At 35.8% G+C, this 14,707-nt stretch overlaps 1 protein-coding gene across 2 annotated transcripts in view; it reads left to right on the forward strand.

The window, feature by feature from the left end:
- Positions 1-14,707, forward strand: part of LOC149072875 (synaptotagmin-1-like) — a 170,810-nt gene that overhangs the window by 118,813 nt on the left and 37,290 nt on the right. The window contains exon 1 of one of the 2 annotated variants that reach the window (XM_089246323.1): positions 5,549-5,596. The exons of the other annotated variant lie outside the window; for it this stretch is intronic. Within the exon in view, the coding sequence (XP_089102449.1) occupies positions 5,567-5,596 (30 nt within the window). The 5' untranslated portion in view covers positions 5,549-5,566. Of the gene's footprint in view, positions 1-5,548; positions 5,597-14,707 lie in introns of those variants that run through there. 2 annotated transcript variants of the gene reach the window in all.

Genomic DNA, 14,707 nt, shown 5'->3' on the forward strand with positions numbered 1-14,707 from the left:
TGCAAAAAGCAATGTCGAAATTAATACTAAAAACAATTTCGGAGTTAATACTATAAACAATTTCGGAATTGATACTAGAAATATTATTAAGAATGAATAATTACTAGAATTATTTCATAAATAGTGAAAATTCAGAATTAATGGTAGGTATAATTTTAGAATTAATTCAAGAAATAGTTTTAGAACTAATTCCTGAAACAGTTTTAGAAATAATTCATGAAATAATTTTAAAATTAATTCATGAAATAGTTTTAGAATTAATTCGTGAAATGGTTTTAGAATTAATTCAAGAAATAGTTTAGAACTAATTCCTGAAATACTTTTGGAATTAATTCATGAAATAATTTATGAATTAATTCAAGAAATAGTTTTGGAATTAATTCAAGAAGTAGTTTTAGAATTAATTCAAGAAATAGTTGTAGAGAACTAATTCCTGAAATACTTTTAGAATTAATTCATGAAATAATTTTAGAATTAATCCAAGAAATAATTTTCGAACGCATGAAATAATTACAAAGCGGTCGAATCACAGAAAATGCATTCTAATTCCCAATCAACTCTTTAATTAAATTTTAATTGAAAATTTCTCAACAACTTCATAATCTTACACGTGCACGAAAAATATATATATTTATTTATTTATTAAGTAAAAAAAAAAACGTGGAAAAATTCATGAATTTTAATATCCGTGTGATATCTTATAAGACTGCAGCTGCGTTCTTTAAATGAAAAAACTGGACAATTTTTTTCCCCTGGAAAGACGGCCCGGTATTTTTTCATCCTCTTTATTTGAGGATAGGCATCCTTTCCTATTATCAAAAGTCATCCTTTTTACAGCAGGAAAAGAGAGGAGAAATCCCGCTTCTCCTCATCAATCTTAATTTTCTTTTCCTCGTCCTCACATTTGGCGGAAAAACGGGACGGAGAAAAATAAATAAAAATGGCGCTTGAGACAGCGGGAAATGCAGACGGGAAAAGGAAAACTATATGGAGATGCAACAACTCTAATTGCAATCCTACGCGACAGAGCGAATGACAAGGAAGAACACAATAAACGCAGTTGCGCAAACTTAATTTAATTCCACCGGAATTCGTCATATATCTTCCTAATCCCATACAAGAAACTTGAATCCTGTTTGTATTTATACTGAACAAATCCTTATTTAGCGATTGCGTTTCGTGGAATTCGAGGATTCGTTTTTCAACGGAATCCTTTTCTACGCGTGCCATGTCGAAAGTGGGAGATATTATTAATAACAGTTATGCATGGCATTTCGTAGTATGTAAGTCCTAATTTGCGCTTTAAAATTTATTTTCTTAATTTTAGTTGTAATTTATTTGCCTAATAGCGAGAAGATCCGAGAGATTAGTGCCTTGCGACTAAGGAGAAATCCTAATATGCCGGGTTTTCTAAAACTTTTTGCTGCAGTGGCTTTCTTATAAGCTCCCATTAACTACACACGCTTTCCATGAGCTTTCTAAATCTACACGCGCCTTACTTTCTTCGTATAAGCTTCTTAAATGTGTACTTTCTTCGTATAAACTTCTTAAATGTGTACTTGTTTTGCATAAGCTTCTTAAATGTGTACTTGCTTCGCATAAGCTTCTTAAATGTATACTTGCTTCGCATAAGCTTCTTAAATGTGTACTTTCTTCGTATAAGCTTCTTAAATGTGTACTTGCTTCGCATAAGCTTCTTAAATGCGTACTTGCCTCGCATAAGCTTCTTAAATGCGTACTTGCCTCGCATAAGCTTCGTAAATGCGAATTCGACTCTATGGGCTTACCCACAAAGATGAAGTCACCTTCCATGAACTTTCCAAATATGAACTCGCCTTCCTTGAGCTCCTAAATACTAACTCACCTTCCCTGGGCTCTTAAATATAAACTCGCCTTCCTTGAGCTCCTAAATACTAACTCACCTTCCCTGGGCTCTTAAATATAAACTCGCCTTCCCCGAGCTCTTAAATACTAACTCGTCTTTTCTGGGATTTCCAAATATGAACTTACCCCCCCCCCTTCCCTGAGCTCCCGAGCTTCCTAAAAATTCACGCTTCTTTTTCGATCTTCTTAAGTATGGACTCGCCTCTCAAGAGCTTCGTAAATGCTAGCTCAACTTTCATTAACTTCATAAATATAGACCTTTTCTTTAGGCTTCGTAAAGTTGGACTCAATTCCTATGAGTTTCCTGGACGTAGACGCGTCTTCCCTGATTTTTGTGAATGTGAAATCCCTCTCTTCGCTCTTCTCAAATACAAGTGACTCGACATTTGTGAGCTTTAATTGGGAACTCACTACTTTTAAGCTTCCCGAACATCCTCAATCAATGTGCTACCTAAATGTAGACTAGCCACGATGAGTTTCCTGAATGTGGACTCGCTTTCCCCGGGCTTCTTAAATATGGACTCGTTTCTTTCGTGCTTCCTTCATGTAAACTCGTTTCTCTCGAGCTTCCTAAATGTGGAACCATTTCTCTCGAACTTCCTAAATGTGGAACCATTTCTCTCGAACTTCCTCAATATGGACTCACCGCCCATGAACTTCGCAACTATGGAGGTCAACACCTCCACTGAGCTAACTAAATGTAGACTGGCTTTGCTTGATCTTCCTATATGTAGACTGGCTTTGCTTGATCTTCCTATATGTATACTGGCTTTGCTTGATCTTCCTATATGTAGAATGGTTTACTTTGAGCTTCCTGTGTGTAGACTGGTTTACTTTGAGCTTCCTATATGTAGACTGGTTTACTTTGAGCTTCTTTAATGTTGACTCACCACCCGTGAGCTTCATCTCTGTGAACTAAGTAACCTATGACTTTCCTAAATCCTTGAATGTAGACTCACCTTCCTGATCTTCCTGAATGTGGACGTACACCCAATGAGCTCCATGTGTGTACTTGTTGCAGGGCAAATGCTATTTTAACCATGGTCCAGTTTGCTCCAGGATAATATGAAAAGACAGTCTGAAAAACAGCTCTCTGGAAGAACAAAACCACAATATCTATTTCGAGAACACCATTGTTTGCTCACCAACAGCTAATGCCGCGTAATAAAGTGGCATTAGCTTCCATAAGGAAATTAAAATAGGATGCAAACAACACTCAATGCTGATTACTACCATGATTTCCTGAATACGACGATACCACCCATGTCTTATTTTTATCAAAATATTAATTGAGTTTTAAACCTTCACACACACACAGCGGTACTCGCAAATCTCTCGTGAAATTTGCACGCTTTCTCTGACGGTTGGGGAGCGCATAATTTTCAATAGAATTTCACCTTCAAGACGTTTCGTCCACATCTTCGACGTCATCTTCAGTGGGGATAGGAGCGGAGTCGCATTCTGATCTCCTTTGCTGTGCAAAGATGACAGCGACTCCGCGCTCATCACCATTCAAAATGTCCACCGCAGATGCGGAGAGAAGAAAGACGAAACGTCTTGAAAACTTCTAATTCCATTAAATTTATCTTTCCATTATGATAATGGCCTTGAAGGTCTTCAGTCTTATATTTGCGAATTTTCAATTTCATGAATCGATTTTGTACTGGTTGCAATCACCGTCGTTTAACCCTATCACCTCTCAATCAGCTGACCCATAGACCTCTGCTATATATACTTTGAGTTGCTAGAAGGCAAATAGTGCACTATCCGTATATCTAGCCCTCAGCTTAATATCACGTTTGCAAGATCTTTTCATCATAAATTTCTTTCACACTTGCCTGATTTCAAAATTGAAGTCAAATTTGAAAAATAGTTACCAAGAAAAACCAATGTTTTACTTCCGTAACATAAAAATAGAGGAAAATATCGTGAATAAAATTTCTATGCAACACCAATCAAAAAATTTTAATTAATAAAACTTGTGTCTCATTATACCGAACCAAATTTATTCTGTGAAGTTTGAATAAAATTCGATGATATATCGATAGCTAAAATTCTAGAATTTCACCATTTTTTCAACTAGCTCCGTATTGTTATGTATACTTGGTCATTTTAGACCGTAAAAGATGACAAAAATCACAGATTCCAACTATCGACATCTACAAAAAAAAATTTTCCCAAGCTTACTAAATAAATTTCAAAACTAAAAACTAAATAAACATCCTTAATTAGTAAAATTTACGGCTTCTATATCATTATACCGAGAATCATTATAATATTCGAAGAGAAATTTATGATATCGATAATTAAAACTCTTGATTTCACTCTCCATATTTATTACAGACTAATTTTATCACGTAAAAAGCATTGAAAATCATTAATTTCAATCATTGAAATCTTGGCAAATTTTCCTTTTAGTAATTATGTGGCAAGTTTTTCTCGGTATAAGAAAGAAAGCCGTAATTTTACTAACGTAATAATGTTTAACAAAAAACAAATTGACTTTTCAAATTCGTCTACAACCATCTCATATTTTTTAGACTAATTTTAGCCCGTAAAAGTATAAAAAATGAAGACTATAAGATCTCAATTTTTAATATTTCATATCTTAACTTTTAGAAAGTTTTTCCCCGTGAAAAACTAACTATACAAATATTTCCCGCACAAACAAACCCATAATCCCGACCGATTTCATATTCCCGTCAGGTTTGATACTAATAATAGACAGAACTTTCTTTTGTTTGACGAAACTCACGGTTAAATAAATTAAAGAGAAAGTATACAGAGTATACTCAAAGAACGAAATGTTTGAACAGTACTCTTAAAAAAAGCCATTCCCACCAGAAACAAGCCATTAACATAATCGCATTAATAATGATTAAAAGCTAAGCAGAGATGAAGTCGAGGGACATGTTTTTCTATACGCTGGGCCTGTCATTTGTCTTTGTTTTTCTTTGGGATTATATTGGCAAATTGTTATCTATATCGTCTTCGTATCTTAATCACTCGCACATAAAAGCACGAGGTTTTTGCTTTTGCTCTGAGCGATTGCGGTCGATAACTCCGGTGGCCATTGCGCAAGGATTCTGAGCACACGGGACACAAGGAGGGAAAACTCTTCTTGAGAAGGTTCGCAGTTAATACACTCGAAAGTGGCCAATTCATTGACTTGAGAAAATAACAACAATAAAAACATCTCTATACAATCATAATCCTTAAACAGTTTCCTAAATATTCTGTACATCCGAGCTTAAACTAAAATTCACGCCATCCAAAAATTTGATTTTTAAGTTATTCTGTGATGACTTATATATAATCCGAAATAAAATCTATAAAAATATTTATAATTATATATATGTTGATTCAAATTGACATCTGTGATAATAGTGATATTCAGACGAGTGATTTTTCTTTTTCAAACAATTTCTGAAACTTAATTACCCAATGGTATCGAGAGTAGTACCCACGTGGATAATATATAATTGAAAAATTTCAATGATTCCAAACGCAATTCGTTTTCCTTGTAATTGTAAAATTGCTAAAATTGCTGGAGAGTTGTCCAGTCATCGTTTTATGATTTGACACTACCATTAACTAAAATCCAAGTGCTCGGATTGTTGTTGTTGTTGTTGTTGTTGTTGTGATGGCGCCTCCAACGCCTCCCATCTTTGAAGACACCGGCATGGCGAAATGGAAGGAAGTCGTCCTAAAGGTAAGGTCCCGATAATTTTTTTGTTTTTGTTTTGTTTTCTTTCGGTTTCCTCCGATAAGTTATTTCATACGAGGTTGACGGTTATCCTCCGACACAGACTGACATTCCTACTCGTCGTGTCATGTCTCGTTCATGTAGTCGTCGATGTGTATATGTTAGTTATCGATATGTTTTATACACCTAACGAAAGTTATCCGAATTTTCTTTTTGTGTGTCGACACGTCGCACTTTTCAAAAATCAACAGTTGATTTGTTTTGTTTTTTTTGTCATTGAGGAAAGATAACAAACAAGGATTCCGTTCATGTTGTGTCGTAATGTCATTTAGACATGCACATGCTCAAATATTATAAACATACTGACCTTTAGAGAAGTTTTGGAAACTTTCGGGTGGTGATTGAAAGTAAAAATTTAATATTTATTCAACACGATGCAGGTCTGTTTACCTACGTATTTATACTGACTGTACAAATTCATGTGAAATTTTCATGTTGTTTCATTTTTATACCCTCTTAAATTAATTAATCGGACATATAATTTGACTTAAACGTTCTATATCAGTGAAATTCAGTTCTGATTCACGTGTGCCTAAACAAACTTTACATGAATTTTCATATAATATAAATATAAGTAAACTTACATAAAAATTTACATGATTTGATGGTAAAAATTAATAATTTTACTATATAAAGATATTTAAATTCTAGCTATCCGTATTTTTTCATATTGTTATTTTGCGTGAGGTTTGGCGTTTAATTACCATGGAATTTTAATTGAATACATACTTGTATGTTGTTTTTTTTGCAATAATATAATATGTGTCAAAAAGCCTACTTTCAGGAACTCATCATTTTATTTATTTAAAAACGCAAAGCAACAGGTTGAAACCCAATTACAGCCGGATATTTTAAGGGCGTAGTAAACAATGATGTAGAAGCAATAATTATTTTACATTATTATTCGAAAAATAACAAGATATAAATATTTTCTGCGGTACGGTAAGTTACATTCGTTGAGATTTAATCTAACGATTTTTGGTTTCGTTCATTATAGAAACGTACTGAAAGTTTTAATTATTGTTATAATTACGTCTGTCAAACTACATTATTGATTACGTGATTACGAATAGTGTGCGCGTTGAGTTTGTACATGATTTTAATGAATCATATTCCGTAAAGAGGCATTAATTTTTACTTATGGTTGATATCAATGTCATCAATAGTTTTTAATACTGATTTGATTATTAATGGAAATTGTCATGGTGTCCGGTAGGTCACTAAATAATGATAACTATTGATCGAGAGATAGCAGGTGCTGGACAGGTCAGCTGAGTCCAGTATTAAATTATGTACAAAATAGAAGTGAATATATATTAAAAAACATCTCTTAAATATATAAATAGTTTTTATCGGAATAATTCCACACTGAATGTTTGCATAAAATATCGCCGACAATTGTATTTATGATGTATATTTATCACCAATTTAATATTTAATTCATACTACGTATTAATTCTATAATATTAATGAATTATCATTGTCGGTTGCGTTTTAGAAGGTATTGGCATCCATATTTGTTGTGGGCATTTTTTCGTAATATTACGTAGTTGGACAATTTTCCTGTTGTGTTGATTGAATAATTTGTACTTGTATAAAATAGGTTAATGTGTTAAAGCGAGTTATAATGAATATTTTATTTATTTTCATTTTTTAAATATCCTTTTTTATATATTTCCCATGGAAAAGAAGTATAAAACAATTTGTATTTCAAAAAGTGTTAATTTTTTGTTTTTGTTGTTCGAGCTAAACGTAAACTCTTTCAAAAAATAAAACACTGAAACCTATAGGAGCCGTATTCATAATGGGCTTTTTAGCAAATATTCAATGCAGTTTTCGCAGTTCCGTGAGAAATTATAATCAATAGCATTGCAAAATATTTGAAGTACTCAGTAGCAGTATTTATTTTTTCTTTAACTAATAGCTAGTTAGACCCCTCCCCAGGGCATCCTTTTGCCTGGAGGCTCATGGTGCTGTTAAGATGGCCGTGTACGAACTCCATATGGATGTTGATAAGTACACATAAATAATTACAGACTATAAAATAATAGCAACAAAAAGATTATTTTTCTATTTAATAAAATATATTTTTAACACTAGAAGGGCCGGACTATACGTTATACCCAAAAGGGCCGCTGGCAGTCATTTTGTGTGACTGCTGCTTCTTTTTAGTGCAATATATTTAACGGCACCAAATTTTTACAATAAAATATAACATTCATTAATCCCATATAGTCAATTTGTTGATTTTGAACAAATTTGCATTTTCTCAAGCATACAGGGTGTCCATAAAATGAGTTTACAACTATAAATATGAAAAATTTGAGGGCAACTATCTATAAGATTTACCATGGAAAAAAACAGATAAACATTGCATTTACATCACATCGTACATTGCTTCATGTTGAAGATGTACATCATTTTATATATATATCACGGTCTTTTTCGTTCACTTTATTTAGTTGTTCGCGCACACTATTATGCCACTGTAAATTTGCACTATCGAGGAAAAACTAGGACACACTATTCAAATTTCGTACTACAGATTAACATATAATAATATACAATAAAAAAAAAGATACACACACACACACATCTTTGTCTTTATTTTTTGTAAGTATTATCTGATTCAGACCAGTCAACTCCGGAATCTTAACTTTCTCTTTCGGGTAAATATAGCAGAAAATCATAATTTTCGTTGTCAGAGTTTGCATCGTAAGTCTTCTCAGCCTCAGATTTGTTGTCCGAAATATCATTTAGTACAGAAAAAATATCTTTATTTTGTTCCAAGGCATCCTTCTTCTAAAAGCCGCCTACACACTGTAAATGAGCCTATGTTTTCTAAAAAGCTTTCAAAGCAGATGGTGGAATGAAGAGTTTAAAAATGTCAAACTAAAACAAAAACTGAGCTTGCCGGGTGAACGATCAAGAAAAAACAGATTCTCAACTTTGATAACAGAGGCTATAGCTAAATAATATATAGTTTTTTGATTGTGTACGCATACTGTCCATGCCAATAGATATTTCAGATTACCCAGTAACAGGATGCAAAACCAATACCATTATTTCATTTATTTTTTCTTATTGATACGTTACTCCTAAATGCATGTTGTGTTGTGTGTGCCATCAGGGAATGATTAGGAATAAACCTAAAAGCAAAAGTTTTCATTAGAGCCCACCACAAAGAGAAAACATGTACAATTTACAAGAGCATTCAATTTGACTGCTCTTGGCCGTTCTAGGTATAAACGTCGATAACTCCCGAGCAAAACCTCCAATGTTTTTAAATTTCAGTACACTGAGACAAGTTCAGAAATTGATGAAAAGTCACCAAAAATGGAGTGTATCAGTTAAATTCTGTCGACATTATAGCGTTTTCTCCGGTCGTTCTAGTCTTAAAGTGCTTTCAGGTGCAAATAAAACGCCAAAAAATTATAAAATTAATTTCAACCTGAATTTTCCAATAAAATTTCCACCAATTAATTTTTTTTTATATTCGGAAAACATATAATGCAATATTTAACTTATATTTGATACAATAATTCAGGTGATATTTCATGTGCAAAATTCAGTTGATATTCATGAGAAATTCAGTTGATATTCATGAGAAATTCAGTTGATATTCATGAGAAATTCAGTTGATATTCATGAGAAATTCAGTTGATATTCATGAGAAATTCAGTTGATATTCATGAGAAATTCAGTTGATATTCATGAGAAATTCAGTTGATATTCATGAGAAATTCAGTTGATATTCATGAGAAATTCAGTTGATATTCATGAGAAATTCAGTTGATATTCATGAGAAATTCAGTTGATATTCATGAGAAATTCAGTTGATATTCATGAGAAATTCAGTTGATATTCATGAGAAATTCAGCTGAAATTTGATACGAATAAATTCAATTTATGATTAGAATGGTGTACTCAACGACAAAAATTTAGTGCAACACTCAAGTACAATATCCAGCTAATACTGAGTATAACATCAAGCTATTAGTACAGTCTGTTTCATAAGTGTGTTCACAGTAAGTAAATTGCAACAAACAAAAAACACTAGAGAAAGCAGCAAAAAAATCTCTTGAGATATATTTATGCACACACACCACACACAAGGCTATATGCATATATATATATATAATATAAAATTTCAAAAATGTAAATAAATATATACAGGGTGTTCCAAAGTATGAAAAAGAAGTGTTTCAAAAAATATCGACGAAACAGTTATTTTCTGGATATTATGTCGAGGTAAACTCGGAAAGAAAAGGCATCTGGTCTCTGCCGTGGGACTTAAACCAAGGTCCTCTTGCAAACCGGGCAAGCATACTACCATCTGCACCACTGGAGATACAGCCCTGCATTTCTTATTTCAAGCACTGTGGTGTGAGGCACCAAAGTAGAGGCACATTAGTAGTCTTTCTCTCTTAACTTTCAGCTAATGACCTCCCAGGTGAGACGGTAGAGAGAGAGAGAGAGATAGACGGCTTTTCAAAAGTTTAGTCCCAAACGAAATTTTATGCAAATTAGTGGCTGTGTGCGATTGTACGCTAAAGGTTACGTCTCAGATGGGTGATATGAAAGCGAAATCATCGATTTCATTGCTAAATCAAAATGTGGAAGTTATCGAAAAACCAAGACAGAGGTTTGTAAATTGTGGAAGCTTGAAATAAAAGGCAAGGGTTTTAACGCGAAATTTCTAATACTTTACAACATCTAAATGAATTATTTACCATTTGCTAGCCAGTAATATAGATTTTGAACCAAAATCACGATGTGGAAGGCCGCGTACAACAACTACGACTACAGTGAAATGGATGACATTTTGTCAGAAAATATTTCTGCGTCAGATATAAAATGACCTTGATCACAAAATTGTGTGTCAACCACATCGTTTTAAAAAAAATAGTCAACCCAAACTGCCAATAATCAACTTTTAAAAACGAACGATTATAAAATAATATAAGCTCGTAAATCCATACGTTTACAAGGGACAAATGATTAACCAAAGCCTGGAATAGTTTATAGGAACTTACTGCAACGGACAGACATTTTTGTCCTTTCTAGGGGTCTGAAAATTATCAGGAAACTCGTGACCATAATTAGCTCACATTTGTGGAAATAATTAGATGGGGGGGATAAATGGGTGTTTCAACAAGATGTTGCCCCAATACATCTTCCCACAAAGCGGTAACTTTTATAGATAAACTCACTTTGCTTGGACTAGCCAGGCCTAATTCCGGACCTTAACCCGATAGAAAATGTGTGAGGCTATCTTCTTACCTCAATCAGTGACCAACAATAGGAAGAATCCCCAAACTATTGTGAAGATGAAAACAGTTTAAAAAGCCATCATGGTATTCTTTGCGTCTGAAAAGTATACAACATTCTGTTCCGTCCATGAAAAAGAATAAATTTTAAGTCATTCTAAAAAGACAACTCTACAAAATATTTAAAATATGTTTGTGTGCGATCTAGGAACCGGGAAACAAGTCTGTTGATTTGTGTCTAAACACTTGTTTTTTTGCGTATAGAAATGTCCTCTCCGCTTGTTATACGCTCCAAGGTTGAAACATTCTATCTGCTTCCATATCTTAGATGGTAGAGCACTCGTCCGGCAAGCGAGAGACCGGGGTTCGAGTCCCCTTGGGGGCAGTGGTGACTTGTCTTCCTTGTAATCTCCACAAATAACCTTCTTAATGGTCTTAACCGTCTCTTAATGAATCTTGACTTGTTTTTTTCATACTTATATATTTATTCACATTTTCGAAATTTTGATAACATATATACACTCATTGCCATAAAAATTTGCGAACCAAGAAATAATTGTGGGATCGAAACGAAAGTTGGCCTGAAGATACATGTCGGGCAGATATGCAAATGATTAGAAATGCAGCGTGATTGCGTATTGCGTAATGCCACTAGAGGGCGTTGAACTTCGTTCTCCTTGGAGTATAAAACAGGTAAGCAGAGCTTGCTGGAGTGTATTTAATCGTTTGCAAAGGAAATGCTGAGGTAGACATGCCGTTACGTCGCCGTCGAAGACCATATGAGCAGTTGTCAGAGTTCGATAGGGGAAGAATCATCGGGATGATGGAAGCTGGGTGGTCAGCTCGGCGAGTAGCTCGTCAACTAGGCCGTTCTGATTTTACTGTGAGGAGGTGTTGGGACCAGTGGACAGAAGAGACGTCATTTACACGGCGACCAGGTTCAGGACGCCCTCGACAGACCAGTCGTCGAGAAGACCGTCACATCATCCGAAACGCACGCGTAGAGCCAACTGCCTCATTGGCCGCTATCCAGACACAGGCAGCAGCTTCACTACGGGCCCCTGTGTCTTCCCGAACCATCGCAAGGCGCCTGGCTGAAGGACATCTGGTATCGCGGCGCCCATTACGTGTGCTGCCAATGACACCCACCCACCAACGTGGTGTCGAGAACGACGGGATTGGACTGCAACGGAATGGAACCAGGTCGTCTTCAGCGACGAATCGAGATTCAACTTGAGCAGTGATGACAATCGTGTTCGTGTGTGGAGGCCCCGTGGTGAACGCTTCAATCCTGCCTTCGCTTTACAGCGACACACCGCTCCCACAGCTGGTGTCATGGTATGGGGTGCCATTGCTTACGATACACGGTCACCCCTAATATTGATCCATGGCACAATGACAGCCCAGCGGTACGTCCATAACATCCTTCAGCCACATGTGTTGCCACTCATGGCAGGGCTCCCAGGAGCCATTTTTCAACAAGACAATGCTAGGCCACACACAGCAAGGATGTCACAAGACTGCCTCCGCCACATTACCACCCTTCCCTGGCCTGCTCTATCCCCAGATTTGTCACCAATCGAGCATATCTGGGATCATTTGGGACGGCAAGTTGGACACCCTACGAGGTTGGTCGAACTAGAGGCGCATTTACAGCAACTATGGAACGAGATGTCTCAGGACATCATACGGAACTTGTATGCCTCAATGCCCGCTCGTATCACATCGTGCATTCGCACTAGAGGGGGGGGGGGTCCAACAGAGTACTAAAACTTCTGTTCATCTGTACTTTTTTCTGCAATAAATGATCCTTTTTCTTGGATTTTCTAATCACTTACTTATATCAACGTAGTACTTACATGTGTAAAATTTCGTTTCATTTTGACGACTTCTTCTGGGTGCGCAAATTTTTATGGCAGTGAGTGCATATATAGCCTTGTGCGTGTGTAAATAAATTTCAAGAGCTTTTTTTGTGCTGCATCATCTAGTTTTCTGTTTGTTAAAATTCTCTTACTGTGCCTAAACTTATAAACAGACTGTATATGAAGCTAATATTTAATTCAATAAATGATTTTCAATGGAATAATTTCAATTCATATTTATGATGCATATTATTGAGCTAATAGTTCAGAGCTAATATGATTCAGCTGATGTTGAGTGTAGTTGCAACTAATAATTGAAGCTGTGTTCAGTTAATATTGTAAATACTATTCAGCTAGCATAATAAAGGAACTGCTTAACTGATATTCAGTGTAGTGTCAGGTTATATTGAGTGTAAGATTTCAATGATAACTGTGAATAGTAATTTGCAGATATTTAGCACAGTCTTCTGTTATTATTTAGTGTAATGTTTAGCTAATATTGTGAGTAGTAGTCGGTATAGGCACTGGAACCTAGGGGCTGAGGCCATTTGAGCCTTCCCAACAAATTTTGTAAAGTGTGTGTGTGTGTTGTGTATACCCACCTCCCCCCCCCCCAATAATTTCTGAAAAAACAATGCAAAACAATGCAAAACAATGCATCTTCCTCTTCCTGCGTACGCAATTGAGTCCCGTATATACGGGACGACCAGCAACTTTCAGCCCCTCTAATGTTTTCTTCACGTCGGCGCCTCTGCTAGTCAGCTGGTATTTATGGTAGTTTTCAGCTAATATTAATGTATTTTTCTGTTTTTAATATAGCTGGTATTAGTATATTATCTAACTGATATTAAGTTGTGTGTGTTCAATAAACATTTGAGATAATATTGTGCAGTATTCTAATATGATATTCATCCATACAATCTAGTATAACATTTATCTATCAGTCAGAAATTCCTTGGAATATGGACTGGGCCGTCGTTTGGTCGGCCAGCATAATATTCAACATTCTTATTGAAATACACTCATGTGCAAAATTAAGAGAATTAGCACATTATGTCGAAGTTCTGAAAAAGTAGTGGACAGATTTTAATGAAATTTGGTACGAATACACAGTTATAACAGAGCACAAAGAGATGTACCATACAAAAGTCATAGTACGCACGCATGATTGTCAGTAAAGCTCATCATTGCAGGAATGTCCAAAATCCACGTTGCGAGATCGAACCGAAAATTAGTCTAATATGGGGTATGGTCCCCTCTCACAGTCGGACAGGTCGCACAGCGTGACAGCATACTGAACACGAGCCAGTTGAGGAGTCCCTGTGGCAATCGGTCCCACTCCTGCAGTTGGTAAGATACGGAGTTAGAGATGGGAAGAGTTCATGGTACATGGGTTCAAACCCACCCACCTACAGCAAATTACACTTAAACCCCACCGTCGCTGCAGTGATGATCGGCTGAAGTTGGTTTTCTGCGGTTCCCAACTTCGAGGCGCAAAGGCGAGTCGATCTCCCCGTTAAAAAGTCTCGCCGCAGAGAGCAACAGGCCTACAACGTTATAAGTATTCATTCATTACAGTTCACGCTCTATGAGTTGAGGAAAAAACTGATAGTTCAAAAAATTGATTGCAGATGGCAGCACTACACATAACAAGCATTACACAGAAACAAACTTCACGGAAGGTTCACTATGCATACACCCACATTCCAACATGTAGCAATTCGTTAGAGGTTCCGCAGAGGAATATGGACGAGGTGCATGTCTGGTTTAGTAGTAGTAGTAGTAGTTCCTGGATGGTTCTCGGAGGGGGTGGCGAGATGTAGTTGCCCTCCCAAGAGCTATAGGGTTTAGGTCAGATGATTTGGCTGGCAAATCCATACGCCGATTATCCTCACTTTCCAGATAATCGTTGACCAGGTGAGCCT

Source organism: Pholcus phalangioides, unplaced genomic scaffold (genome assembly GCF_987345545.1).
Source record: "Pholcus phalangioides strain wild (caught in Gottingen) unplaced genomic scaffold, Ppha-v1.0 ptg000017l_1, whole genome shotgun sequence".
NCBI classification, from domain to species: Eukaryota; Metazoa; Arthropoda; class Arachnida; order Araneae; family Pholcidae; genus Pholcus; species Pholcus phalangioides.